Raw genomic sequence first — 27,366 nt, 5'->3', positions numbered from 1 at the left:
GTATATTAAGTATATTAATATGGGTTCATCTGCAAACTTGGGGGAGGAGATGTTAATTATAATGTCATTGTTCATCTTTTGAGTGGTTCCGTGGAGGGGGAGGAACCTGCAGATGCAGCAATGGTTAAAGGTTTTTAAAGAATATGACTGAAATTAAACTAAAATGCTTTAATGTTTATATATTCGTGCAATTGAAGTTTCGTTCAGAGTGAGTACAACGTGGTACTTTGGCTTTTAAACTGTTTATTCTTAATGCAGGTGTATTAGTTAGTCTCAAGAACTAGAAAACTCGCTTATCTGGCATCTACCAATCCACATAGGTGCCGGATACCAGAGGTTTTCCTGTAGTTCTAATGCTCATCTTCTCTAATGGATATTGCTGTAACAGAGTCATTTCCTCGACTGGTACAGCTTGACAATGGTCTCCTTGAAGGATTGTAGCCTGGATTCCCTCTCCCTCTCACTACCTGTGAGTGATGAAGACTTTCTTGGTCACCAGCCGCGACATAAACGAGCTTCGCCAGCATGTTTTCACGACCGTTGCTCTCCTCTTCAAAGCTTCAAAATACAAATGAATGCCCAGAAGTGTATCCATTAGAGCAGCAGTTAATCAACTTACCCAAGTGAAACCGTCATGAAGTTTGGAGAAAGTTTCTTTGTGATAAAATGGTTTAAGAAGTCAAATAGCACAGCAATGCCAAAAATCAGATTTATTGTCATAAACGCCAGTCATGAAATTTGTTGTTTTGTGGCAGCAGATCAAGGAGAAAATTGTCAACAACGTAAATAAAAGATATGAAATAAATAAATGGAACCAATAAATAATAAGTGAGTAATTGATGAATAATAAATTAATAAATAAATAAATAAACAAATAGTGTGAGAGAAAGTAAAAAGTGAGGTGGTGTCTGTGGTTCGTTGTCTGCTCAGAAATCTAATGGTGGAAAGGAAGAAGCTGGTTTTGCAACATTGTGTGTTTGTCTTCAGGCTCCTGTACCTCCTTCCTGATTGCAGCAGTGTGAAGAGGGCATGGCCTGGGTGCTGAGTGACCTTGAGGACAGAGGCTGCTTTTGTGAGGCCCCACCCCCTTAAAGATCCCCTCAATGGAGTGAAGACTGATGGCCGTAATGGCTCTGGCTGAGTTCTCAAATCTCTGTAGCCTATTCCTGTCTTGTTCTTTGGTCAGTGATGCCACTGGTCAGAGTGTTTTCCATGGTACACCTGCAGAAATTTGCAAGTCTTTGGTGACATACCAAATCTCCCCTAACTCCTCACAAAGTAGAGCCGCTGATGAGCTTTCTTCATAATTGCATCGAAATGATGGTCTCAGGATAGGCCTTCAGGCGAATATGAAGTTCTTTAACCGTTCCACTGCTGACCTCTTGATGAGGACTGGTCTGTGTTCTCCTGGCTTCCCCTTCCTGAGTCCACAATCAATTCCTTAGTTTAAAATATAATGACAATGGTGGAGAAGTTCAGTAGGTCAAACAGTGTAGCATGTACATGATGTTGATAAATAAAGAACACTGTTTGACCTGCTGAGTTTCTCCACCGTTGCTTATTTAAAAAGTTCAATCAGACTTTTGTGTTTCCTTAATTTTACTGCCCTTTAGATGACCAAACATAGACACGTTGACAGAAGGACTGAAGAGGTTTATGCTGAAGGGATCATTTTAAATGGATGTGAAAAAAATGGAACATCTTTACGCATTTCAGCTGAACCTCACAAGAGTCCGGCACCACGGATCAGGCTCTTCGGCCCAACTGTTCAGGAAATCCCATTTGGCATTCTTGGTAGGTCCCATTTGCCTGTATTTGGTCTTCATCTGAACCCTTCCTATCCATAAATCTGTCCAAATGCCCTTTGAACGTTAGAAACTGAATGAAAAGGCTGCCCCTCGGGTCACTTGTAAATGTCTCCCTTAAACCTATTCCCTCTTGTTCCAGAATTGTCTGCCCTGAAGTAATGACTATAAATATTTTCTTTATTTGTGCGCCTCATAATTTTATAAACATCTATAAGGTCACCTCTCATTCACTCTGAGGATAACAGAGCCAGCATTTCCAACCTCTCCCCAAAACTCAAGCCCTCCGATCCCAGCAACAACCTGGCGAAAGCACCCCTCTGCATGCCTTCTGACTTATAGACAGTTTCTTCCGTGCAACCACCAGGCTCCAGGATGAAACTTGTAACAGGTCCGAACACACCAATGGCATCGTGAAGAAAGCACACCAGCACTTCTACTGCCTCAGGAATTTGTGGAGGTTTGGTGTGACATCAGCAAATTCCAACAGAGGTGTGGTGGAGAGTGTGCTGACCGGCTGCATCACGGTCTGGTATGAGGACACCAATAGCCCTGAGCATAAAGCCCTGCAAAAGGTAGTGCCCGCAGTCCAGGACATTGCAGACAAAAACTTCCCCACCATTGAGAACATCTCCAGAGAATGTTGACGTCGGAGAGCATCAGCAATCAGCAAGGATCCACGCCACCCAGCACACGCTCTGTTGTCGCTGGTGCCATCAGGAAAGAGGTTTAGGTGCCACAAGACTTGCACCATCAAGTTCAGGAACAGCTGCTACCCCTCCACCATTAGACCCCTCGACGACAAACTCACTTGTGCACTTTCTTATTATTTTCTCCTTCCATATTGCACAGTTTGTTTACATTTCTTTCTTTATTTACATTGAGTACAGATTTTTTTTCCACCAGCGATAAGTGATAATTCTGCCTTGCCCATAGGAAGAAGAATCTCAGGATTGTATGTGATGTCATGTATGTACTCCGACAATCATTTGAAATCTGCATCCGAAACCTGCATCACCATGCTGTCCTTGCCATGCACAATATATCATTCAGTGGGATACTATACATTGCAATGTGCTCTTGCATTATTACTTTGTATTGCTGTATGCATGTTTGAGTTGACTTGCTGGACTGCTCATAAAGTGAACCCTTCTCACTATACCAGATATAATGTGAACTTTATGGCAACATGTTCTGTACTATTACATGAAAATAAAAGTATCTTTAATAGAAACCATAGAAAACTACAACACAGAAAACAGGCCATTCAGCCCTTCTAGTCTGTGCTGAAACATCATTCCTCTAGTCCCACTGATCTGCACCCATTCTATAACCCTCCAGACCTCTCTCATCCGGATATTTATCCAATTCATTCTTAAAACTTTAGAGTGAGCCCATATTTACCACGTTAGATGGCAGCTCAACCCAAACTCCCGCCACTCTCTGATTGAAGGAGTTCCCCCTAAACTTTTCCCTTTTACCCTAAAGCCATGTCCTCTTGTATTTATCTCTCCTAATCTAAGTGGAAAGAGCCTGCTCGCATTTATTCTGTCTATACCCCTCATAATTTTATAATCAAATCTCCACTCATTCTTCTACCCTCTAAGGAATAAAGCCCCAGCCGGTTTAATGTATCCCTGTAACTAAACTCCTGAAGACCTGGCAACATCCTAGTAAATCTTTCCATTCTTTCGATCTTACTGATTACTTCCTATAGTTTGGCGACTAGAACTGCACACAATACTCCAAATTTGGCCTCATCATAACATCCTGTACTCATTATTTTGATTTATCTAGTTTGGTAACTAGAACTGCACACAATACTCCAAATTTGGCCTCATCATAACTCCTGTACTCAATATTTTGATTTATCAAGATGCCAAAAGCTTTCTTTATAGCCCTGTCTACATGTGATGCCACGTTCAGGGAATTAAATATCTGTATTCCCGGATCCCTTTGTTCCTCTGGACTTCTCAATTCCCCACCATTTATTGCGTTTGTCCTACCTTGGTTTGTCCTTCCAAAATGCAATGCCTTACACTTGTCTGCATTAAATTCCATCTGCATTTTCTGGCCCATTTTTCCAGTTGGGTCCAGATCCCACTGCAAGCTTTGAAAGCCTTCGTCACTGTCCACAACGCCTCCAAACTTGCTGATTCAATTTCCCACATTGATATAGACAACAAACAACAACGATCCCTGAGGCACACCACTAGTCACGGGCCTCCAGTCTGAGAAGCAATCATCCCCTACCACTCTCTGTCTTCACCCATTCAGTCACTTTCAAATCCATTCAAATATTTCTGCCAGGGCCCCTGTAATTTCTACACTGGTCTCCCTCAAGGTCCTACAACCCAACTAAACTGCGCTCTCTGGACTTCCATTTAAAATTCACAGACACACAAATAGTCATAAAACACATACAGTAAAGAATGCATATGCAGGACAAGTATTCATAGCTACAAATAAATTAATTAATATTGTTTTGTGAATATGAGAGCCTCGGAGGGCCTGTGGTTGTTCATCATTCTCACTGCTCGTGGGAAGAAGCTGTTCCTCAGCCTGGTGGTGCTGGCTTTGATACTCCTGTATCTCTTCCCCGAAGGGAGCAGCTGAAAGATCTTGTGTGCAGTGTGGAAGGAGTCCTCAATTATTTAGCATGCTCTTTTCAGAAAATTATCCCAGTAGATCACGTCGTTAGGGGTGGGTGGGGGGAGGGAGACCCCATTGATCCTCTCTGCCACTCTTATGGTCCTGTGGATTGACCTCCGATCCATTTCTCTGCAGCAACTGGGCCACACTGGGATGCAGCCGGTCAGGACACACTCAATAGAGCTCCTGTAGAAGGTTGACATGATGGTAGCCTGGTAGATTCGGCCACTACAGATTTCTCAGGGAGAGCATGCACCATTGTGTTTTCCTGACAAGTGAGGAGATGGGTGTCCACGATAGGTCACGAGATAAAGTGGACTCCAAGGTGCATGATGCTCAAGATTCAATTTATTGACAAAAATAGTGTCACATTACACAAATTTTCTTTCATCTGCCTTAAGCCAGACAAATTTGCCATCGGCAGAAATTTCCTGGTGTCTCTTATGGTCAGAGAAAGAAAAACAAAAGAGGGACCCACCCCCCCCCAGAGATTGAGTGTCAGTGGATTTGCCTCCAGCGCTCCCACAACCTCCGCAGCCACACAGAGACCAGTCCAAACCATCGGCAACCCGAGCTCCAGATCAAACCTCCAACGTACCCAGAAACTCTTCAGCGCCGTTGGTACCCTCTCGCGTCTTGGCTCTGATACCTGGTACCGCTTCAGCCAGTTTCAAGCCAGTCTCCAGCAGCCCACAGCCTCTCTGAGTTCCTCGCCTCGAGTTGCCAGCAGCCCACTGCAGGTGTGGGTATTTCAGCCGCAGGACACCCCCCCCCCCATAGGTTCGCCACCATGGTCGCCATCCCGTGGGTCATCTCCTCTGCTTCTCCTTCTCAGACAGTGAGGTGGGGGGGGGGGGTGGGTGTTCACCCTGTTTTCTAGTGCCCTGCTTCCTTGGAGTCTGCAACCCCTCGTGGCTGCTGTCAATCATAGGCGCCACCATCTTGGGCTCAGACCCTGTGGACGCGGGATTTTAAATTAAAATTACCGTCAGCTCCTTTAACAGGCCATCCAAAGCTTGTGCGGAGCTGATGGCAATCGGACTGGGCGGTTGGAGAACTGTTTCTCCGCTCTCCACTCTCCATAGGTCCACACCAGTAGAATCATTGGTTTTACAGCAGTTCTGGAAGCGCCGCCATTTTTTCCCCACAGGAGGGTGACCCTTATCCTCCTGATCATCTTCTGCATCTTGTCCACGTTGAGACTTAGGTTGTTTCTCTCACTCCCATTTCACGAGATTTTCCACTTCTTCTTTGGAGTGTGAAATATCGTTGTTGAGGTGGAATATTTCTAATTGAACTGCATAAGTGGGATTCTCATTCCACATCACGAAGACCCCCTTGCTTGTAGAATCAATTGGTTTCACAGGAACCCAAGCAGTTTCAATGTTCTTTTTCTGGCAGGTAACCATTATAATCATTGCAGTTTCAATGCACCTTAATGCATTAAACACATTAAAGAAATTCACTGATGAAAACGTAGGGAGGGGAACAAAGTGCCTTCCTTGATCTGAAGGGCTTTCACAGCACTGGAATTATAAGGAACATCTCTGTCAATGAGTTTAAAGATACCTTCATGAAATGTCAGAAGTAACTGAAGCATCAGCTGTTGGCACCAGACTGTGTTTCTGATTATCTGATTTAATTCCTGATACAATGATTGTGTCCCTGGACATTCACATGTGGTCCAGATGTAATGATTCAGAATCATGTTCCGAACATGACTGTGCTCCAGACATTCAATTAGTTTCTCGGTTTTTGACAGTTTCGTTGTGTTGTTGATCTGGTGATTATGTATCTGATGAAAGGATTGTGGTTTGGACATTCGGGATTTGTTTCAGTCGGTGTTCCTGGTGTCCAATTAAGTACCTGACAATCACTGTGATGGTCATTCTCCCTTCAGCCTGATTGTGTCCTTGACTCCGGACACAGTAATTGAGATTTTTAAGTAAAAACACAATGCTGGAGAAACTCGGCGCAGGGTATGTTATATTGCAAAGATACAGTACATAACCAACGTTTCGGGCTTGAGCCCTTTATAAAGCTTTGAACACAATGTAGGCAGGTGCCCAAACAAAATGGTACAGGGATGGACAGGGGGAGGAGCACAGACAAAAGGTGAATAAGGGAGGGAGGGGACAAAAGAAATCAAGGGGAGGGAGTATAGCTCTGTGAATGCAGAGGGGAGGAGGTTGGAGAGCTGAAGGAAAGGGAGACAGAGGGATAGGGAAGTGGGGGAAGTTGGTAGAAACTTGATGCCGCCAGGTTGGAGAGGGCCCAGATGGAATATTAGCTGTTGCTCCTCCAATTTGCAGGTGGCTTTGGTCTGTAAGTGCATGAAGTTACAGACAGACACATCAGGAGTGGGCCACTGGGAGATCCTGGTCATTGATGCAGACGGACGAAGGTGCTCAGCGAAGTGATCTCCTGGTCTGCATCAAAATTGTGTTTTAAAGGCCCGATCATGGCCTGCTCTGTTTGATTACCTCTTTACCTTGATGGTCCCCGGCTCTGCACTCCTACAAACTGATGGCCCAACAGTTGCATTCTACTAATGACTTGGTGATTGTATTCCCAACACTCAGTGGTGCTCCTGGAACTGGGCAGTGTCTCGAACAGTCAGCTGGTTTTACTGCCCAGCTGCTTTTGGTCTGGACTGTTGCTTTGTTTTCTTGATGAAGACAGGATGGTGGAAAAGAAGAGGTATCTGTAACTGTCCAAAGCACTGATAAGACTGTATCTGGAGGACTGCCTGCAGTTCTGGCCTACTTTCTTGAGGAAGACTTAGAGGTGGTACAGAGAAGGCTCACCAGGTTGATTCCAGAGATGAAGAGGTTAGCCTATGAGGAGAGATAGAGTTGTCTGGGATTGTACTCACAGGAATTTAGAAGAATGAGAGAGGATCTGATAGATCCTCATAAATAAAATTATGAAAAGCACAGATAAGATTGAAGGCAATAAATTGTTCCCATTGGTCAGAGAGACAAAAACTAGGAGACATAGATTCAGGGTAGTAGATTTAGGATGGAGATGAGGAAGAGCTGTTCTTCCCAGAGGGTGGTGAATATGTGGAATTTTCTGCCCATTGAAACAATGGATGACCTCAGTAAATATAATTAAGACAAGGTTGAAAAAGATTTATATATAGTAGGGAAATTAAGCGATATGGGGAAAAGAAAAGGTTGGTGGAGATGAGCCCATTATCATCCACTCATTGAATGGCGGAGCAGGCTCGCTCGGCCGGATGGCCGACTCCTGCTCCTATTTCTGATGTTCTTAGAAGGGCAGATGGTAAAAGTGATGCTGTGAGATTGGACAATGAGCAGAGGTCACATGGAGCAGGACTCACTTCTTGAAGGTGAAACTGGCCAGGCTACTCTCTTCTGCCTCTCAAAATCCAGCACAAACCAACCTTCCTCTCAGAGGTGAAGGCAGGCCAGAAGTGCAGTCCTCCCAAATCTTCCTGCCCCTCCCTGTGTGCATTGTCACCCTGGGGCTGCAAAATTAACGTAGTGGTTGGTTACAGGGACAGCGACCCGGGTTTCAATCTGGTGCTGTCTGCAAGGAGTTTGTATGTCCTTCCCGTCGGTTTCCTCCAGGTGCTCCAGTTTCCTCCCACCTCCAAAACATGTGGGGATAGGCATTTTATTGGTTTATTTGGAGGACATGGGCTCGTGCACCAGAAAGGCCTGTTACTGAGCTCTACGTCTAAATTTACATTGTAAAAATGCTGATAATACTGCATTATTATTATTTTGAACACGTTAATCAGCAGGAAACAGGAACTTGACATCTGGGCTTTAATCAGAAGCAGAGATGCAGATTAATTACTCATTGTAACCTCCATCCCTGTTTTCAGGATGTTTCAAAGTGAGCTTCCAATTCAGATTAATTGGCAGGGTATGGACATGCCTTCTTCTTTTTGCAGGCGAGGCAGAATTACCACTTACTGGTAGTGCAGAAAAAAACTGTACATAATGTACACGTGTCAACAGATAAAGAAATGTAAACAAACTGACTGTGCAATACAGACCAAGAGGGGAAAAAAAAAGCATAGAACTGCACGAATGCCAGGTCATTCAGCAAAACAAAATACAGTAAAATACCGATTATCCAGAATTCAGCCTCAGGCAACCGGCAAAAACAATGTGGGAAATAAATAGGTAAAAAAAAATGCAAGTTTAAAATTGGTGCTCCCTAGTGGTTAGTTTGCCAATCTTGCAACACACAATCTCAAGCAACCAGACCATTCACTTATCTGGCATCTGCCAAGCCTCATAGGTCCCAAATACCGAGGGTTTTACAGTATCATTATTCTTTCCAAGTCTTAACGTGCCCTTTCCTGCTGATGTAAAAGCATGGCCAAGAGCTTGAACATTGATTTATGCAGCATTGATTTCTCTCACAGAATCACTAGAGTTATTCAGCACAGAAACACATTCTTTCCTTGATCCCTGCGAACGTTAATCCCATTTTCCTGCATTAGGCAAATTTGCCTGTATCCCCCTCTGATATTGCTGTCCAATTAACTCTCCAAATGACTTTCAAACATGAGCACTGGCTATGCAGCCCCAGTGACCCAGGTTTGAATCTGGATATAAGGAGTTTGTACATTCTCCCTGTATCTGCGTGGGTTTCCACCAGATGCTCCTCTTCCCTCCCAGGTTCCAAAGACATGTCGGCTTAATTGGTCACATGGATGTATTTGGGCTCACTGGGTCAGAAGGTCCTGTGTACCTCTGAATTAAACTGGAATAAATGAAAATTAAATTGTACTTGTGTCTGCCTCCATCACTTCCAATGGAGGTTTGTTCCAAATAACCACCATTCTCTGTGCAAATTTCCTTTACATTTCTCTCCTCTTTCTTAAAACCTGAAAAACACTGGCTATCTATCCTCTCTGTAGTCCTTATAACTGTGTAATCATCTTGTGCACCTCCATCAGGTCCCCGCCCCCCCCCCCCCCCCCCCCGCACCCTCTCTATAACATTTACATCCTTCCTGCAGTGAGGTGACCAGAACTGAACATGATGTTCTAAGTGGGATCTCACCAAGACACACTGGGCTTGGGGATACCAGGCAAAGAGGTAAACAGGAGAGAGGATGGTGTGAGCAGGGGAGAATTGGGAGGTGGGGGGTGGGGGGGAAGGGAATCAAGAGGGAGTGAAGAACAGAGAATGGGGCAGGAAATTACAGAGAAGTGGAGAATGGGGAGAGGGAAGAATGAAGGAAGGGAGAATAGGAATGCAGGGAAGAGGATTTACGAGGAGTGAGGAAAACCAGGTGATGCGACTCTGAGGTGGGGGGAAATAGGAGAACTGGAATACAGGGAGAGGAACGTTTAACAGAATCATTTGTTTGTTTGCTCTGTTGAAGCAATTAATGGACATTTACTCATTTGGGATTGATGTAGAGAAATTCCAAAGCATGAGAGAAACAATACGTTGATAAACCAAACGTTGCACAAAAATTTAACACAGAGAGAGCATCTACACATTAATTACGGAATAGACAATGATGGATGAGCTCACGTTACTCACTGGTGCAGGGTGCAGAAGGAAGGTCAGAAGGCGAACGATAATAGTTGGAGTTACACTGGCAGAAGAGAGCAGCCATCACATTGGAGTGACTGTGAAGAGGACATCTTGCACAAAGCTGGTCTCCGGAGTTTGGCTTGAAGAATCCGGGCTCACAGGCTGGAACATAAATGCAACAGATAATCCTCAGTATTTTCCCTTAAACCTCACCTCCACCCCCCCCCCCCCCACCCATTGCATGTCTATCTAAATCAGTGGCTTTCAAATTTTTTCTTTCCACTCACATACGGGATGGCTTAAGGTGGTCTGTGAGTGGGAAGGGAAGGTTGAGAACCACTGCTCTAGACCCAATTGTTACTGAAATATTTTGCTTGAGAAAAATAGACATTAGCCCATTTCCTTTGGAGGTATGAAACCGTGCACATAACGAGTCAGTGAGGTACGGTTAAAACAGTGGTTTCCAAATTTTTTCTTTCCATTCACATACCATCTTAAGTAATCCCTCACTGATCAAGAGCATCTATGGCATAGGGAATACCTAAGGTAGAATGTGGGCGGAAAGAAAATGTTTGAAAACCACTGATCTAAATCAATTACAACTCTAATAGGTTGTAATATTTCATTGATTTATTAATATGTTCACAGAACAACAAAACCTTGGAGACCTGAGTATAATTAGTAGCTCCATCATGTATTTGAGAGGCTGGTTCCACTGCTGATTGTTTATCTCCCCGCAGAGCTCAACTGGTGTTTTTGCTGTGCATAAAAGGAATTTGAAAGCTCACCTCAGCAAAGAGGAGCCAAGAACTGGCTTTCACTGAGCCCTTTTGAGCTCAAGAGCCAATGAAGTCATGTTGCCACTGTATAAGACCTTGGTTAGACCCCATTTGGAATACTGTGTTCAGTTCTGGTCGCAGTAAAGATGTGGATGCTGTAGAGAGGAGATTTACAAGGATGTGGCCTGGATTGGAGAACGTGACTTACGTTTACCGTTGAATGAACTTGGTTTTTTTCTCCTTGGCGTGACAGAGATTAAGGAGTGACCTGATAGAATTTCAAAAGATAAGATGGGGCATTGGTTGTGTAGGCAGCCAGAAGCTTTTTCCCCAGGGGCTGAAATAGCTAACACTAGGGGGCATTGTTGTAAGGTAGTACGGAGTAAGTTCTTCAGCCAGAAAGTGGTGTGTGCATCGACCGTGCTGCCAGCAACAGTACTGGAGGCAGGTACAAAGGGATCCTTTAAGTGGTCTCAGCCCGGTCGTTCAGTCGGAGCTTTGGTCTGGCATGATTGCACCTGTAGATGTAGATGCCTGCTGCTCAGCGTATGAGGAGTGAAACCATTAAATTTGCTCCTTCTCGCACAGCTATGAGGAACACCTGATGATCTTTAAACAGTTTCTAAACCTTTCCTGGACCTGAATTGACTGGAGATTGAAATAAACATTACAAGAACTCTGGAAATTATTATAGCTGCAAAGGAACGATTGAAACTGATCAAGCACGAAAATGAAGATCTCAGATATATGAAAACAAATATAATTTTGTTGGGCACCATATGACCTGCTATTAACCAAGAGTGACCATTTTATTACATGTCACATTTCCTTATCTATGTTTAATGTCCGCATGAATGCAACATCATGTAAATGAATGCTTGTTTTGACAACTTAATCAGCCCTCTATAGACACATTGTCTTTTGCTTAAAGGATTTACTCATATTAATTATCCATAAATTGGTAATCTTCCATGAAAATTCCAGTCTTAGTCAGGATTTTGAACTGCTAACGCAAGATTAAAATCAATGTTGCACTTTGGATTATAATACTAAGTCAAATATTTAAATAACATATTGAAGAGACGCATCTGCTTTGAAAAAAAACTTGCTTGAAGGTTAATCATGTACATTTGGAGCCAGCTGATAAATCTGCTCACATTTGGTGCTTAAGATGTCTTCAGATCACCTAAGAGGTTTTATTTACAATGTCTTTGCTTATTTCCAGGCGTGGGAATGTATAATTTGTGCAATTGACAGACACGCTGAAGAAACTCGGCAGGTCATGCAACATCCAAATGGGTAAACCAACGTTTCGGGCCTTCATCAGGTATAACCACAAACAGGCGACTGTTTGAATAAAAAAAGGACGGGGAGGGAGGAGGCAGGGGCTGGGGAAGGCAAATAGGTAAGAGTGAAGACAGGTGCGAGGGTCAAAAAAAGCAGAGAGGGGAGAGTTCTTAGAAAGGACAAGGAAGGGAAAGGGGTGGGGAGCTAGAGGAAAGGAGACAGAGGGATGAGGGAAAGCCATGGAGAAGGGGGGGTTAACAGAAATTGGAGGTTGATGTTAATGCCGTCTGATGGAGCACAAGGTTTAAATTTTAATTTAGATACTCAACATGGTAATAGGCTCTTTTGGCCCATGATCTCATGCCATCCAATTAACCTACAACCCTGGTACATTTTGAATGGTGGGAGGAAACCAGAGCACCCGGAGGAAACCAATGCAGACGCACAGAGAGCGTACAAACTCTTTAGACAGTGAAGGATTCAAAGCCCAGTCGCCAGCACTGTAACAGCGTTACGCAAGCCCCTAGGCTAACCGTGCCTTGTGGGCCCTCCAATCTGCAACTGGCCTCAGTCTGGCAGTACACAAGGACATGGATAGACCTGCCCACATGACAGTGGTAAGTGCAGTGGCGTCTGTAGATTTTGTCGTGCCTGGTATTGCAAAAGCAATTGCTCAGCCCCGTTCTGGCTGGTAAAGTTTAGGAGAGCAACTTGAATGAGAGTGCTCTCCAAATGGAGGAAGAGGTCAGATCATAGACTCACAGAGCATGGAAGCAGGCCCTTGAGCTCTTTTGAGTCTACTCTGAGCGGCAGGTATCCATTGATACTGAGCAACATCTTCAGGTACACCTGGGCCAGACCAAAGCTCCACTCGATGGCCAGACTGCGACCAGCCGCAAAATAATCTTCCATCACAGCACTCTCCAACTGGATGGCATTAACATAGACTACTCTGGTTTCCATGAGAACACCCCCCCCCTCCCATTTTCTTTCCCCTGTCTCCATTTATTTTCTCTCTCTCTCTTTCTCTCTCTCTCCCGTTTCCCACTGTCTCCTTTCACTGAGCTAAAATCAATTCTCACCTTTCCTCATCGTATCCCAGTAACACCTGTTGTCTGTTGGCCTGTACTCCTCTCCCTCCCATTCTTTTTCCGGGGGGGGCGGTTTCCTCCCACCATTCATAAAAATATATACCAGGGAGTGAGCATCAATTGGGGGTAATTGGGTGGCACAGGTTCGTGGACCGAAAGAGCCTGTTACCAAGCTGGATGTCTAAATTAAAAATTCTATGGGAAGCGGCACTTTCTGATGCTGAGATCTTCTAAATACTTTGCAAAAAGTTGGCTAATCTGAACATTTGTGAGTGGAAGAAGTTGTCTTGTAATCTCCAAAACTCAAAGGAAAGACAAGCATCTTATATTTAAGAGGTTCCTTCATTTTACCCAATGGTTCTCAACCTTTTTCTTTCCACTCACATACCACTTCAAGTAATCCCTATGCCATCGGTGCTCTGTGATTAGTAAGGGATTGCTCAAGGAGTATGTGAGTGCGAAGGGACGGTGCGAACCATTGCTCTTGACTCAATTGTTACTGAAATATTTTGTTGAGAAAAATTGTCATTGGCCCATTTCCTTTGGAGTTATGAAACCATGAACATAACGAGTCAATTAGGGGTGATTAAAATAGTGGTTTTCAAACTTTTTCTCTCCACCCACTTACCATTTTAAGTAATCCCTTACTAATTACAGAGCACTGATGGCATTGGGAATACTTAAAGTGGTGTGTGAGTGGAAAGGAAGAGGTCAAGAACCACTGATTTAACCCATCAACTGGGGCAAAAAGAATTACTCAGGCAGATTTCCAACAAATTGGCCAGACTGGTAACACATACATGTTGACAGGACGAGTGGTTAACTACCATGTTGATGAAGACAGTTTGAGAACTTCGTAGACTAAAGTCATAGAACATAGAACATTACAGCACAATACGGGCCCTTTGGCCAACAGTTATGCCAACCTATATATTCCTACCAAAAAAACAATCTAGGCCCTTCCATCCATGTGGCTGCCCAAGAGTCTCTTTAAAGTCCTCTAATGTTTCAGCCTCCACCACTACCCCTGGCAAGGCATTCCAAGCACCTGTATAGAAAACTTACCCCTGCTATTTCCCCTAACCTTTCCTCCCTTCACTTTGTACAGCTCAAATCGTGATATTTCCTGTATGCCGTGAGTGGCTCAAAGACTTTGTATATGTTGAAAGGGGAGGCAGCGGTTGGGATTGGGGTGTCCTAATTTTAATGCTGCCTTTTATACTCGACCCAACTGTGGTTCTTGTCTTGCCAGGACTGTAACATTTATGATGCAATAAAAAGTGGAGCTCCAGATGTCTGGGTCCTGAATCAAAGCCTGGAAATGCAGAAGATCAAAGACTCCAAACAACCACTAGAAAAGCACTTCAGTTATCCAAACAAAAAAAAATGACAAGGATCAAAAACTTTTTGTGTCTAAATAATAGTTTGCATACATGTGCAATTTAATGTCAATATGTGGTGAACTCACTTCAACAAAAGATTACAGATGCTGAAAATTCTGGAAGTTTGTATTTTCCCATTGAAAATGTTACAAACTTTATACCTATTTATTTTTCTCATTTCCCCCCCCTGTTGCTTGTGGCTGTCGATTACTTGAATTTTGGATGACAGGGGTTTTATGTACAGTCACGTAATAATAAACCTAAACTTGAACATAAAGGGTAGAGGGACAGAAAAGGACATCATAGCCCCTTAACCATATGCCACCACTCAAAGTGATGTCTCATTCATTAATGAAAAATTACCTCTCAGGATTTCTGTGCAGCGAGCAGTAATTCAGTTTTCTCAGGCAGACATACGGCTCAGGGAAGACCCTGGCCCTATCAGTCTGATGCACCAGCTCAGAAGACGACAGTATTTTGATGACACTCAGGGATGAGAAGCTTTTTTGACGCTGGTGGCGACATGCCTTTGGTGGGAAAGGTCCTGACTAATTCAGGAAAGGGGCATCAAATGCAATCCTCTCAAGGCTGAATAATGATCCAGGGGTTAACAATTGATTCTTCACAAGGGAGAACAGGGCAGAAATAGGTGCATCAAACACACCAAAAATAGAATGAGGATGAGAAAGCTGGTGGAAGAACCGAGGAAAGAGTTGGACCAGGAGAGTGATTCCAATGAAGGCACAATGCAGCAGTCCATAGAGTTACAGCTCCACTGACCCATTTTCAAGTCTGATCTCACGTATTGGCTGGGTGGAGTTAGGCATGCTCTTTGGCAGGTTAATTAATCCAAAGTATATTTATCCTATGGGATCAACAAGGAATGGCATCTTGGGATCTCATTCAACGTCGATGGTATCGTGAAGAAAGCGCCTCTCAGTGCCTCTACTTCCTCAGGAGTTTTCGGAGGTTTCGGTATGACTCTTCCTTTTACACGTTATTGATTTTTTCTCTCTCTCTCTCTCTCTCTCTGTATTGCACAGTTTGTTTACTTGCCTTTATTTGTTTACATGAGACCGATGTGTACATTTGTTATTTGCACTACCAATAAATGGTAATTCTGTTTCACCCACAGGACAAAAAGAATCTCGGGGGTATATGTGATATCATGAATAAATGTGAAATCTTGATGGTCAAGGACCTGAGCTGTGCGTGTCACACTGCAACTGTTGTCAGAGTTGGGGACGTGCGTCAATAACTCAGGCACACGGGTTTCTGGCTGAGATTCTTTTCACTTTCCAGTATTCCATTTGGAGGATTTTTTTTTTTTTTTTTGCTTGTTCAATGCTGGATGTCATACAAAATGAGAAGAAACTAGGATATGTCTGAGTGCATATGGGAGCTGATATCTTTCACCAGCTGGGAAGAGAGAAAGGGAGAATTTGCAATGGTATTGTGCTTTCCTTTAGCCCATCCAATGACTTTGGCAACCTCGACATGGCTGTTCTCTGGCAGAACTGTTCAGACATCTGCAAAGTCCCAGAAGTAAGAATGCCTGGCCAGACAATCTGTTTTCTATTGAACGATGGCTGTTGGTCTGGAGACTATGAGGACTGATGCCTCTCCTGTGTTTACTACTCTGAGAACTTTCACACCCATCTGGAATACAGCAAGGAGGAAATGGAAGTCTTGTTAATAACTAACTCATGAGATAATCCGTTATCCCTTCATCAATGCAGTGAGATAGCAGCATGGAGTAAAGACTCTGTCCCTGAAGTGGATATCCTGCTTGAGAGGACATTTAGCTCTCTTTTTGTTCATTTGAACTTTACAATTCAACATTCATTTTCCACACCATCACAGTAGAAATGGATCATTTGTCCAGGAGAATCTGAGAAGTACCAGACAGTTTCTCTCTCCATTTTCCTTCTCTTCCAACCTCAAGATGCCAAGGTAAAGTTACAAGAAAGCAGTCAACCTCAATGCAATGGGCCCGAGTTGTCAAATGAATGACAGAGCCTGTCAATGTAACAGGGTTAGGCATTCTTTTTCTGCAGGATTGATTCAAGTTCAGTCAAACCCCTGCTGCCTGGATTCAACCAACTGGCAGCTTCAAACAAGTGGCAATTTATCGTGGAAAATAAATATAGAAGTTTAAAATTGATGTGCCCCACGGTCAGTTTGCCAATCACACCACACGCCGTCTCAAGCTACTGGAAAATTCACTTATCCGGCATTTGCCAAACTCTATAGGTGCCGGATACTGAAGAGGAGGACCCCTACCACTTGATACTCAGCACCTTTCGGCTCCTCCTGTCGGGAAAGAGATTCTAGAGTATCAATTTCTGCTGCAGTTTCTGCATTGCAAATGCCTGCTGCTGTTTTGTATTGCGAAGGGGTATGTCTATGTGTACTTCACCCAAATGGTGGGAGAAGGTTCAATTTTATCATGAAGTTCTGCAAACAAGATGTACGTAATAAATACCTAATTAATACATGAAGTAAACATAACAGATAGATTATGATTTGAATCTCCCACGGACACTTCTTAAGTGAAACATAAACAAATTATTTTTAAAAACTGCTCCTCCATGCATCAGGGAAATGTGCTTTACTTTTAGTGCTTGTTCAGATCTTCTGCAGACTTTGCCTCTGTCTTGTGGACCAAATTAACTTTTTTTTGTAGTGTCACAAAGGTAAAGTATTCCAAATTATTCAGCACCATCAGATATTCAATCAATGCAGCAACAAATTGTTACCTCCTGACTAAACTGTTAATGTCATTTATACGGTCACTTTTATTGAGGTGATGTGTTTTCAGCCTGAATTCGACGATGAAGTGTTGTCTCCATCACTCAAAAAAAAGGTTTTGCCTCAAAGAACCGGGGCTATTTCCTCAAGCAGCAACTTTGCGAGTGAGTGTCGAATCAACTTCAAAACTTTTATCCTGGCTTTTCTACGGTATATCCCTTCTTACACTCACACACAGGTTTTCATCCCACTGAAGCCACAGTTGTGACCCCTGGATTCAAAACCAATAAGGACTGATTCGCTCCTCCCTGAATTTGCCACTCTTGGAAAAACAGCTCAAAAGCAGTGTTCGCGTGCCACTGTTAGTTTTGTAACATCCTTCATTTGAGTGCAAACGCACTTCTATGCAGTTATTGATGTTTAGAACAGCTGGTAACTCAATCTTTGGGGTGAAGGTCTCCTTCCTTCGCCATCGATGCGATCATTTTTTGAAGAGGAGGACCCCTACCACCTGATACTCAGCACCTTTCAGCTCCTCCTGTCGGGGAAGAGATTCTAGAGTATCAGCCGAAACCATCAGACTGAGAAACAGCTCCTTCCCAGATGCAGTGAGAATGCTGAACGACTGAATGAACTGCTCATGCAAACCTTCCTGGACCCTGCTCTTTATTAAACAATATTTATTTATTCTTATGCATGTATGTAAGTACTGCATTCGTATTGCATGACTGTATGTATATTATGTCTGGTGGTAGAGATATGAGTCTTGCACTGAAGATCAGAGAACGCTGTTTCATTAGGTTGTATTTGTACAATAGGTGATAAATGAACCTGGATATTTATGTTTTCGCTGTTGATAGAACCTTGCTTTGTGCATATTCAATTTTGTAGAAATTAAAGTGCTAAATTAATCAAGCTTGTAAGTAACTAATTGTCACTCATGTTGGATGAGGAATAATATTTTCTAGGGGGATCTCCACATCTCCTGAGTGGTGCAATGAGATTTTTTTACACGTTTTGGGGTTAGATTGGGAGGAGAGTTTTGGACCAAACGCCTCTTCTCAACAAATAAGAGATCACCAATTATGCAGGACTCATTGGGCACTGATCACAGCACTGATCAGTCAGTATGTCCGATAGTTCAGCCCTCTTTTAGCTCCCATCAACGTCACACAGTTGTAGCAATGCTGTTAGCAGAGCATGCTTTCTGACTGCCAACCACACAATGCTTGCTCAGTCATGCTGACAGCGCGGCACTCGCTCTGGGCTGCCAGACGCAAACGTGCTGGATGTGTGCCGTACTTGACCCCAGCATCTGCCAATGTTCTTGTTTAACTCCTTCAGCCCTGTTAAGGGGGTAGCATCCAGTGCTGCAACCAATGCAACGCAACGCATCCCATTGCATTACCCACAACACGCCACTCCCACAGTACTGAGAAAAATCAGGCATTGCTTCCTCCTCGATGTTGGTAGCACTCCCCTTCTGAGTATTGATGCGAAACATCCTTTCAGTGATTCCCTCTGCAGCACGACAGACCCTCACGATCCGATCGAAGAATGCAGACTCTGACTACCTGACTGTAGAGCTCGTCAAAAGAATCAAAGACTTGTTGATCCAAACCAAGGCTTTTATTAGCAAAAGACAGGAGCTCTTCACAGGTGGCCGACCAGTCCGGAATGATCCAACCTGGCTAGGGACACAACCCTTTAAGGCCCAGACAGTAGGCGTGGCTTAGCTCTCAGCCAATCGCTGTAAGCACAGTCTAGATACTGTAACTATATACACTATATACATTGGTGATAGATCTGTACTATCACACTGACGATGCAACATTTCCTACAAACCCTCCCTCTGACTGTGCGGCCCTCCCTGCAGAGAGTTCCACATTCCCTCAGTGCTCCACTGTACCAGAGCACACCACAAGTCATCCAAGATTACAGTTAAGGAGTCTTCATACTGAAGAATGTTCAATGTAAATATCTTGTCTCACCCAAAAGCTTTTCCCTCTGTCCAATTTGAACCAACTTTATTATGGAGTCAAATACAGAACAGAACCAGGGCCTTCAGCCCAACTTGGCCATGCTGACACAGTTATCTATCTGAGTGGGTTCCATTCGTCTGTTTGACCAATATTCCTCTAAAAACTACAGAGAGTGTGAAATCAACTGGTGCCATCATGGCCATTGGTCTCCACAATATCTTTTTTTTTTATACAATTTTTTATTTTTCACACTATGAACCATATCAACCAAAATATGTACAAAGGTTTCTCATTAAATTTACACAGCAGTCTTTTCTCCCCTTTTTTTCCCCTTTCCCTCCCTCCCCTCTACCCACCTCCCTCCAAAACCCATAAATATTCAACATATACAATACAATAAAACCATAAAACAATATCTTCACACAAAGGAAAATAAACAAGAAAAATAGGTCATCTATTTATTACACACTTTGTCTTATCACTTATTACACATTTTGTCTTATCATTTTCATTCTCATTTTAGGGAATGGAGGTCATAGGCAAGCTCTCTCTGATATGTTCCATGTACGGTTCCCAAATTTGTTCAAACATTGTGACTTTATTTTTTAAATTATATGTTATTTTTTCCAGTGGAATACATTTATTTATTTCCATGTACCATTGCTGTATACTCAGGCTCTCTTCCATTTTCCAAGTTGACATTATACATTTTTTTGCTATTGCTAAGGCTATAATAATGAATTTTTTTTGCACTTTATCCAATTTGAGGCCTAATTCTCTACTTCTTATGCTACTTAAAAGAAATATCTGTTTTTTTTAGTATTTTATTTTTTGTAATTTTATTTAGTATTTGATTTAATTCTTCTCAAAACGTATTTACTTTCGTACATGCCCAAGTTGCATGTAATATTGTTCCCATTTCCTTCTTACAACGAAAAGATCTGATAATGTTAAATCCCATTTTTAAAATTTTTGAGGAGTGATATATACCCTGTGTAACCAATTTAACTGTATCATGCGTAACCTTGTGTTTATTGTATTCTTCATAGTTCCAGAACATAATTTTTCCCATACTTCATTTTTCATCTTAATGTTTAGATCCTTTTCCCACTTCTGCTTAGGTTTATAGTTTATTTCATTTTCCTTATCTTGCAGCTTAATGTACATGTTGGTTATAAATCTTTTAATTATCATTGTGTCTGTAATCACATATTCAAAGCTGCTTCCTTCAGGTAATCTCAAATTTATCCTGTAAATAAGTTTTCAATTGATGATATGCAAACATTGTACCATGCGTTATTCCATATTTGTACTTCAACTGTTCAAATGTTAATAAATTATTTCCCAAAAAACAGTTTTCTATTCTTTTGATTCCTTTTCTCTCCCATTCTCTAAAGGAAAGGTTATCTATTGTAAAAGGGATTAGCGGATTTTGCGTCAATAGTAATTTTGGTATTTGATAATTCATTTTTTTTTCCTTTCTAAGTGGATCTTCTTCCATATATTAAGTAAATGATGCAGTACTAATGAGTTTTTATATTGTACCAGCTTTTCATCCCACTTATAAAGTATATGTTACGGTACTTTTTCCCCTATTTTATCTAGTTCTATCTTAGTCCAGTCTGCTTTTTCCCTTGTCTGGTAAAAAATCTGATAAATACTTTAATTGTGCAGCTCTATAATAATTTCTAAAATTTGGTTCTTGCAAACCACCTTGCTAATTTATCTAATGCTACTCCTTGATTCCTCCCTTTCCACAAGAATTTCCTTATTATTCTCTTTAGTTCCTTAAAGAATTTTTCTGTTAAAGGAATTGGTAATGTTAGAAATAAGTATTGTATACTTGGGAACACATTCATTTTAATGCAGTTTACTCTCCCTATCAACATTAGCGGTAATTCTTTCCAATGTTCTAAGTCTTCCTGCAATTTCTTTATTAGTGGCTGATAATTTAGTTTGTACAAGTGGCTTAAGTTATTATCTAACCAGATACCTAGGTATCGGATTGCTTGTGTTTGCCATTTAAATGGCGATTCTTTTTAAAATTCTGTATAGTCTGCATTACTCATTGGCATCACTTCACTTTTATTTGTGTTGACCTTGTACCCCGATATTTCTCCATATTCCTTCAATTTCTTATGTAATTCTTTTACTGATACCACTGGTTCTGTTAGGTATACTATGATGTCATCTGCAAATAAGCTGATTTTATATTCCTTCTCCTTTATTTTTAACCCTTTTATTTTATTTTCTATTCTTATCAGTTCTGCCTAAGGTTCTATTGCTAAGGCGAACAATGAGGGAGATAGTGGACATCCCTGTCTAGTTGACCTACTTAATTTAAAGTGATTCGATACATATCCATTTACTGTTACCTTCGCCCATGGTCCATTATACAATGCTTTAATCCAATTGATATATTTTTCTGGTAGATTGAACTTCTGTAATACTTTAAATAAGTAATTCCACTCTACTCTGTCAAAGGCTTTTTCTGCATCTAGAGCAACAGCCACTGTTGGTTTCTTATTTCCTTGAACTGCATGGATTAGATTAATAAGTTTTCAGACATTGTCCGCTGCTCATCTTAATAAATCCAGTTTGAACCTGTTTTACTATTTTAGGTACACAATCTGTTTGCTAATAATTTCACTATTATCTTATAGTCCGCGTTAAGTAGATATATATGATGCTGGTGTTAATGGATCCTTCCCTATCTTTGGTATTACTGTAATTATTTCTGTCTTACATGAATCTGGCAAGTTTTGTGTTTCTTCTATCTGGTTCATTACTTCCAGGGGAGGAGGAATTAATAACTCTTTAAACATTTTATAAAATTCTATTGGAAATCCATCCTCTCCTGGTGCTTTATTGTTCAGCAGCTTTTTTTAATATATCCTGTACTTCTTCTATTTCATATTGTTTTATTAGTTTGTTTTGTTCCTCTTCTTGCAATTTCAACAGTTCAATTTTAGCTAAAAATTCCTCTTTTTTATCATCTTTCACCTCGTTCTCAGTTTGATACAATTGTTCATAAAATTCCTTAAAATTTTAATTAATCTCTGTTGGATTATATGTAATTTGTTTGTCCTTTTTCCTTCATGCCAGTATCATTTTTTTAGCTTATTCTATTTTAAGTTGCCAGGCTAATATTTTATGTTTTTTCTCCCAGTTCATAATACTTTTGCTTTGTTTTCATTATGTTTTTCTCCACCTTGTACGTTTGTAATGTTTTGTATTTAATTTTTTTTGTCTGCCAATTCTCTCCCTTTTGTTATATCATCCCTTTTTACTAATTCCTTTTCTGTACTTACTATTTCCCTTTCCAACTGCTCTATTTCCCAATTGTAGTCCTTTTTCATCTTAGTTACATAACTTATTATCTGCTCTCTAATGAAGGCTTTCATTGCATCCCATAATATAAATAGTCTTTCACTGATCCTGTGCTTATTTCAAAATATGTTTTAATTTGGCATTCAATAAACTCCCTAAATTCCTGTCTTTTAAGTAGCATGGAGTTTAACCTCCATCTATATGTTCTTGGTGAGGTGTCCTCCAGTTCTATTGCTAATAATAGGGATGAATGATCTGATAGTAGTCTAGCTTTATACTCAGTTTTCCTAACTCTTCCTTGAATATGGGCTGACAACAAAAACATATCAATCCTTGAGTAAGTTTTGTGCCTACTCGAATAATATGAAAATTCCTTCTTTCTTGGGTGTTGCCTCCTTCATATATCCATAAGTTTCATTTCCTGCATTAATTTATCCATAAATTTGGCTACTTTATTCTTTTTACTTGTCTTTTGTCCAGTTTTATCCAACATTGGATCCAAATTAAGGTTAAAATCCCGTCCTATCGGTATATTTCCTTGTGTGTCTGCAATCTTCAAAAAAATATCCTGCATAAACTTTTGATCCTCCTCGTTAGGTGCATATATATTGAGCAAATTCCAAAATTCTGGGTATATCTCACACTTTATCATTGCATACCTCCCTGCCACATCTATTATTTCTTCCTCTATTTTGATTGGTACATTTTGTTAACTAGTATGGCTACACCTCTAGCTTTTGAATTATAGGACGCTGCAGTTACTTGTTCTACCCAGTCTCTCTTTAGTTTGTTATGTTCCGCTTCAGTTAGATATGTTTCCTGCACAAATGCTATATCTATTTTTTCCTTCTTCAATAAATTTAGTAGCCTCTTCCTTTTAATTTTAATGTTTATAGTCATATAATTCAACATGGCCATCTTATATCTTGTATACACCTCTTTTCCACCTCTTCGCCACCTCCATCCCCATTTTCCCCATTTTCATCTCTTTTCTCTTATTACACTTAATGTACGACAACACATTTAAGACATAAAGTACCCCCACAGTTCCCATATACCTTAACCCCAAAAGTTAATCCCCTCTCTGAGATGCCCCATATCCCTTACCGGGCAACCAGAACTCCCTATTTCATTTGGATTGTGATCTTGTTCGCAGCATCAACTGATTTTACAGTGACGGTTATTCCCCCTCTACCCAGCCCCTCTCCAGAAAACACTTTTTTAAAAATCACATATAACAAAACTCTCTCTCTTCTTTTCCCCCCCTTACTCCCTTCCTTCCCTTCTCTTTTCCCTCTTTAGTTCTTTACATATACATTGTTTTTACATCTTTATATATACTTTATTGCCGTTCCTCATACTTGTTACATCTCTTTATCTCTTCTTTTGTCCTGAAAACGTTCTGTCAATTCTTGTGCTTTCTCTAGATCCGAGAACAGTCTGTTTTGCTCCCCGGATATAAATATTTTAAGCACGGCTGGATGTCTTAATATGTATTTATAACCTTTTTTCCATAGGATTGATTTAGCTGTATTAAACTCCTTCCTCCTCTTTAAGAGTTCAAAATTTATGTCTGGGTAAATAAATATTTTTTGACCCTTGTATTCCAATGGTTAATTATCTTCTCTAACTTTATTCCTTGCCCGCTCCAGTATATTTTCTCTTGTCGTGTATCTCAAAAATTTTACTAAGATGAATCTTGGTTTTTGATGTGTCTGTGGTTTCGGAGCTAATGCTCTGTGCGTCCTTTCTAATTCCATTTCTTCCTGCATTTCTGTTGTTCCCAGGACCTTCGGGATCCATCCTTTTATAAATTCCTTCATGTCTGTGCCTTCTTCACCCGCCTTCAGGCCCACTATATTTATGTTGTTTCGCCTACTATAATTTTCCAACATATCAATTTTCTGAGATAACAACTCTTGTGTCTCTTTAATTTTTTTTGTCACTTTCTTCCAATTTTTCTCTTAAGTCATTTACTTCCATTTCTACAGCCGTTTCCCACTCTTCCACATTCTCTACTCTTTTCCCTATTTCTGTCATTACCAGTTCTAACCTTTGCATTTTATCTTCTGTTCTTTTCATTTTCCTTTTAATTACATTAAACTCTAATGTTAACCATTCTTTTAATGATCTCATTTGTTCTTCAAAAAAGAATTTATCTATATTCTGTTCATCAGTTTTACCTTTTATTTCTCTTTGTCCATCAGTTTTACCTTCTATTTCTCTGTGAAGATCTTGGTCTTCTTCCTGTTATTCTGTGTCTGTCTCTTCTGTTTTTCCTGATGAGCAACTTGTATCCCTTTGACAGGCCTCTTCTTGCTGGGCCTCTTATTGCTGGGTCTCCTCTCCTGGGCTGCTCATCTGTTGTGCTTCCTGACGTTGGTCTTCTTGTCGGTCAGCCCTCCATCTATCTCCCATGTCTGTTTCATCGCTCCCTATTCTGCTGCCTTCCTCGTCCTCCAGCTGAGAGCCCTGGTGTCGGGCGTCCCTCAGCTGTTCACTCTGTGACTATCTGCTCCTCTGCTGAGCCCCCCTCCCGCCGGTGTCCTCTTTCTCCTTTGATTGCGCACTTTTGTTTGGCTCCGAGAGCCAATTTTGTAGTGCACCAGCTGGTGGGTTGCGACTCCGCAGGGCAGGCACTTACCTCGAGGGTTGGGCGCTCCTCGCCACCACAGCGTCCTGTTCCTTCATGCAGGTAAGGGCTTCTTCTTTCTTCTCCGGTGACTTTTCTATTTTTTTTCCATTTGTTTTTACTTTCTCCTTCTTGGAAGCCATCTTCTTTCTTTTCTCTGTATCTTTATCTTCTATTTCTTATATTTTATTTTTGTTATGCTTCCCTTTTTCCTAACTTTTTTCCTATTTTCCTAGAGAAGGTTGGTTTTCCCGACCAGCCACTACTCCATCACGTGACTCCTCCACAATATCGAGGACAATCTTAAAAATCAGCCTCTATCCTCAAAGACTCCCACCATCCAGGCCATGCCCTCTTCACATTGCTCCCATTGGGAAGGAGGTACAGGAGCCTGATGATGAGCACCCGGCAGCACAAAGACAGCTTCTTCCCCACTGCCATCGGATTTCCTGGAAAGGACAAACTATCTCACTTCTCTTATTTTTGCACTAATTTATTTATTTTTAAATATAATCTTACAGTGACATTTGCAATGTCATCCTGCTGCAAAACAACAAATTTCTGTGACATGTTCATGAAAATAAAATTCTGATACTTATTTCTACTTTCCCCTGCCTCTGTATTTACTCCCAAGCACTTTAAAACTAATTAGCCATTTCAACCCTGGGTAAAGGCCTCTGGCCATCCACACAATCAGTTGCTTATATTCAATCACCCCTCATCCTCCAATGCTCCAAGGAAAAAAGGCCAAGTTCATTAAACCTATCCTCTCCAATCCAGGCAATATCCTTGTAAATCTCTCTGCACCCTTCCCCTGTACTGAACACAATGTTCCAAGATGCATTCAAGGTGAACGGATATGGCAGGATGCTTCTGTGTGGTGAAAGCATGGCCAAATGTCATTCATCCCTTGTGTGGATACGACACGAGGCAGAAAATGATCAATGCTAGATAAAAATGAGATTGAACGACTAGGGTGCTTATCCTGCAAAGTGCACATAATTCTGCTTGTGGCCCTTTAAGTACAGAACATCATCAGCGGGCAGGCAAGAGGTTGGAATCCTCTCCAGCAAAGGTCAAGGGGAAATCAAGAGCTGGGCCATTTCCCTTCTGAGTGGGCCATTAATGAAATGTGCAGAGAAGTTCAACATGCAGCTGGATTGAGCAGGAAGGGTGAAGAGCAGTAGAGAATCTGTAATGAGAAATGAAAGTCTGCAGATGCTGTGATTCTAGTAAAGACACACAGAAATGCTGGAGGAGATCAGCCAGTTCACGGCGTCCATTGGATGCAAAGATATATTACCGACGTTTTGGGCCTGGCCACTCTTTTCATCCCATTTCAATTCCCTGTCCCATTTCCTTGCTGACTTGTCTGTCCATGGTCTCATGCACTGCCAGTCTGATACCACCTGCAAATTGCAGGAACAACACCTCATCTTCTATCCAGGCATTAACATTGACTTCTCCTCCTCCTCCTCCTCCTTCTTTCCCCCCACCCCCCACCCCTGTCTCCTTGTCAACTTTCCCCAGTGTGCTCTTGTGGTGAAATGTTTCCTCCACTGTATATATTTATTGTTGATTACTGTATATATGGAGCTGGCCCATCCACTGAAGACTCCTACCCCGTGGTCCTGGGCCATAAGGGTCGAGCCACCTCTCCCTTCCCAACATTTCTATACCTGGATCCAGGCCAACAAGGCTCTTCTGTATATGAAGCCTAGTCCTGCTGGTTACTGTCATGATAATGAATATGTATGAGATGTTCCGGAAGTCACGTGGTATGAGAGAGAGAGATAAGAACACAAGCAGGAGAACAAAGGAAATGGGAAAATAAAGCCACTGAGAAGTTTACCTGATAAAACTTGTGTTTAATGTTTTATTAACTTCACATTTCGGGCCACAAATGTGACATTGGCGACGAGGATGGGATGAAAGAAGCTTGAAGAAAATTAAAGACTAAACAAGATTACAGAGGATTATAGACAACTTCAAGGTGATAAGAATTTTCTCTGTGACTCAGTACTTTTGGGGCTGGAATATTTCCTCATGGCTGGTGCAAACGGTGACTTTACACATATAGTGGAATTGCTCATTTTGACCCAATGGGTGATGCAAGTACTGTAAGTGTGAAGTGGAAGGCATGG

The 27,366-nt window shown here is 41.6% G+C and overlaps 1 protein-coding gene across 4 annotated transcripts in view; it reads right to left on the bottom strand.

Moving 5' to 3' along the window:
• Positions 1-27,366, bottom strand: part of epha8 (eph receptor A8) — a 271,719-nt gene that overhangs the window by 114,789 nt on the left and 129,564 nt on the right. For all 4 annotated transcript variants that reach the window (XM_069919029.1, XM_069919030.1, XM_069919028.1 and 1 more), the window contains exon 2: positions 9,995-10,150. In XM_069919029.1, coding sequence (XP_069775130.1) covers positions 9,995-10,150 — 156 coding nt within the window. The remainder of the gene's footprint in view (positions 1-9,994; positions 10,151-27,366) is intronic.

Source organism: Narcine bancroftii, chromosome 2 (assembly GCF_036971445.1).
Source record: "Narcine bancroftii isolate sNarBan1 chromosome 2, sNarBan1.hap1, whole genome shotgun sequence".
Lineage (NCBI taxonomy): Eukaryota > Metazoa > Chordata > Chondrichthyes > Torpediniformes > Narcinidae > Narcine > Narcine bancroftii.
This window is presented reverse-complemented; position numbering and strand designations above follow the sequence as displayed.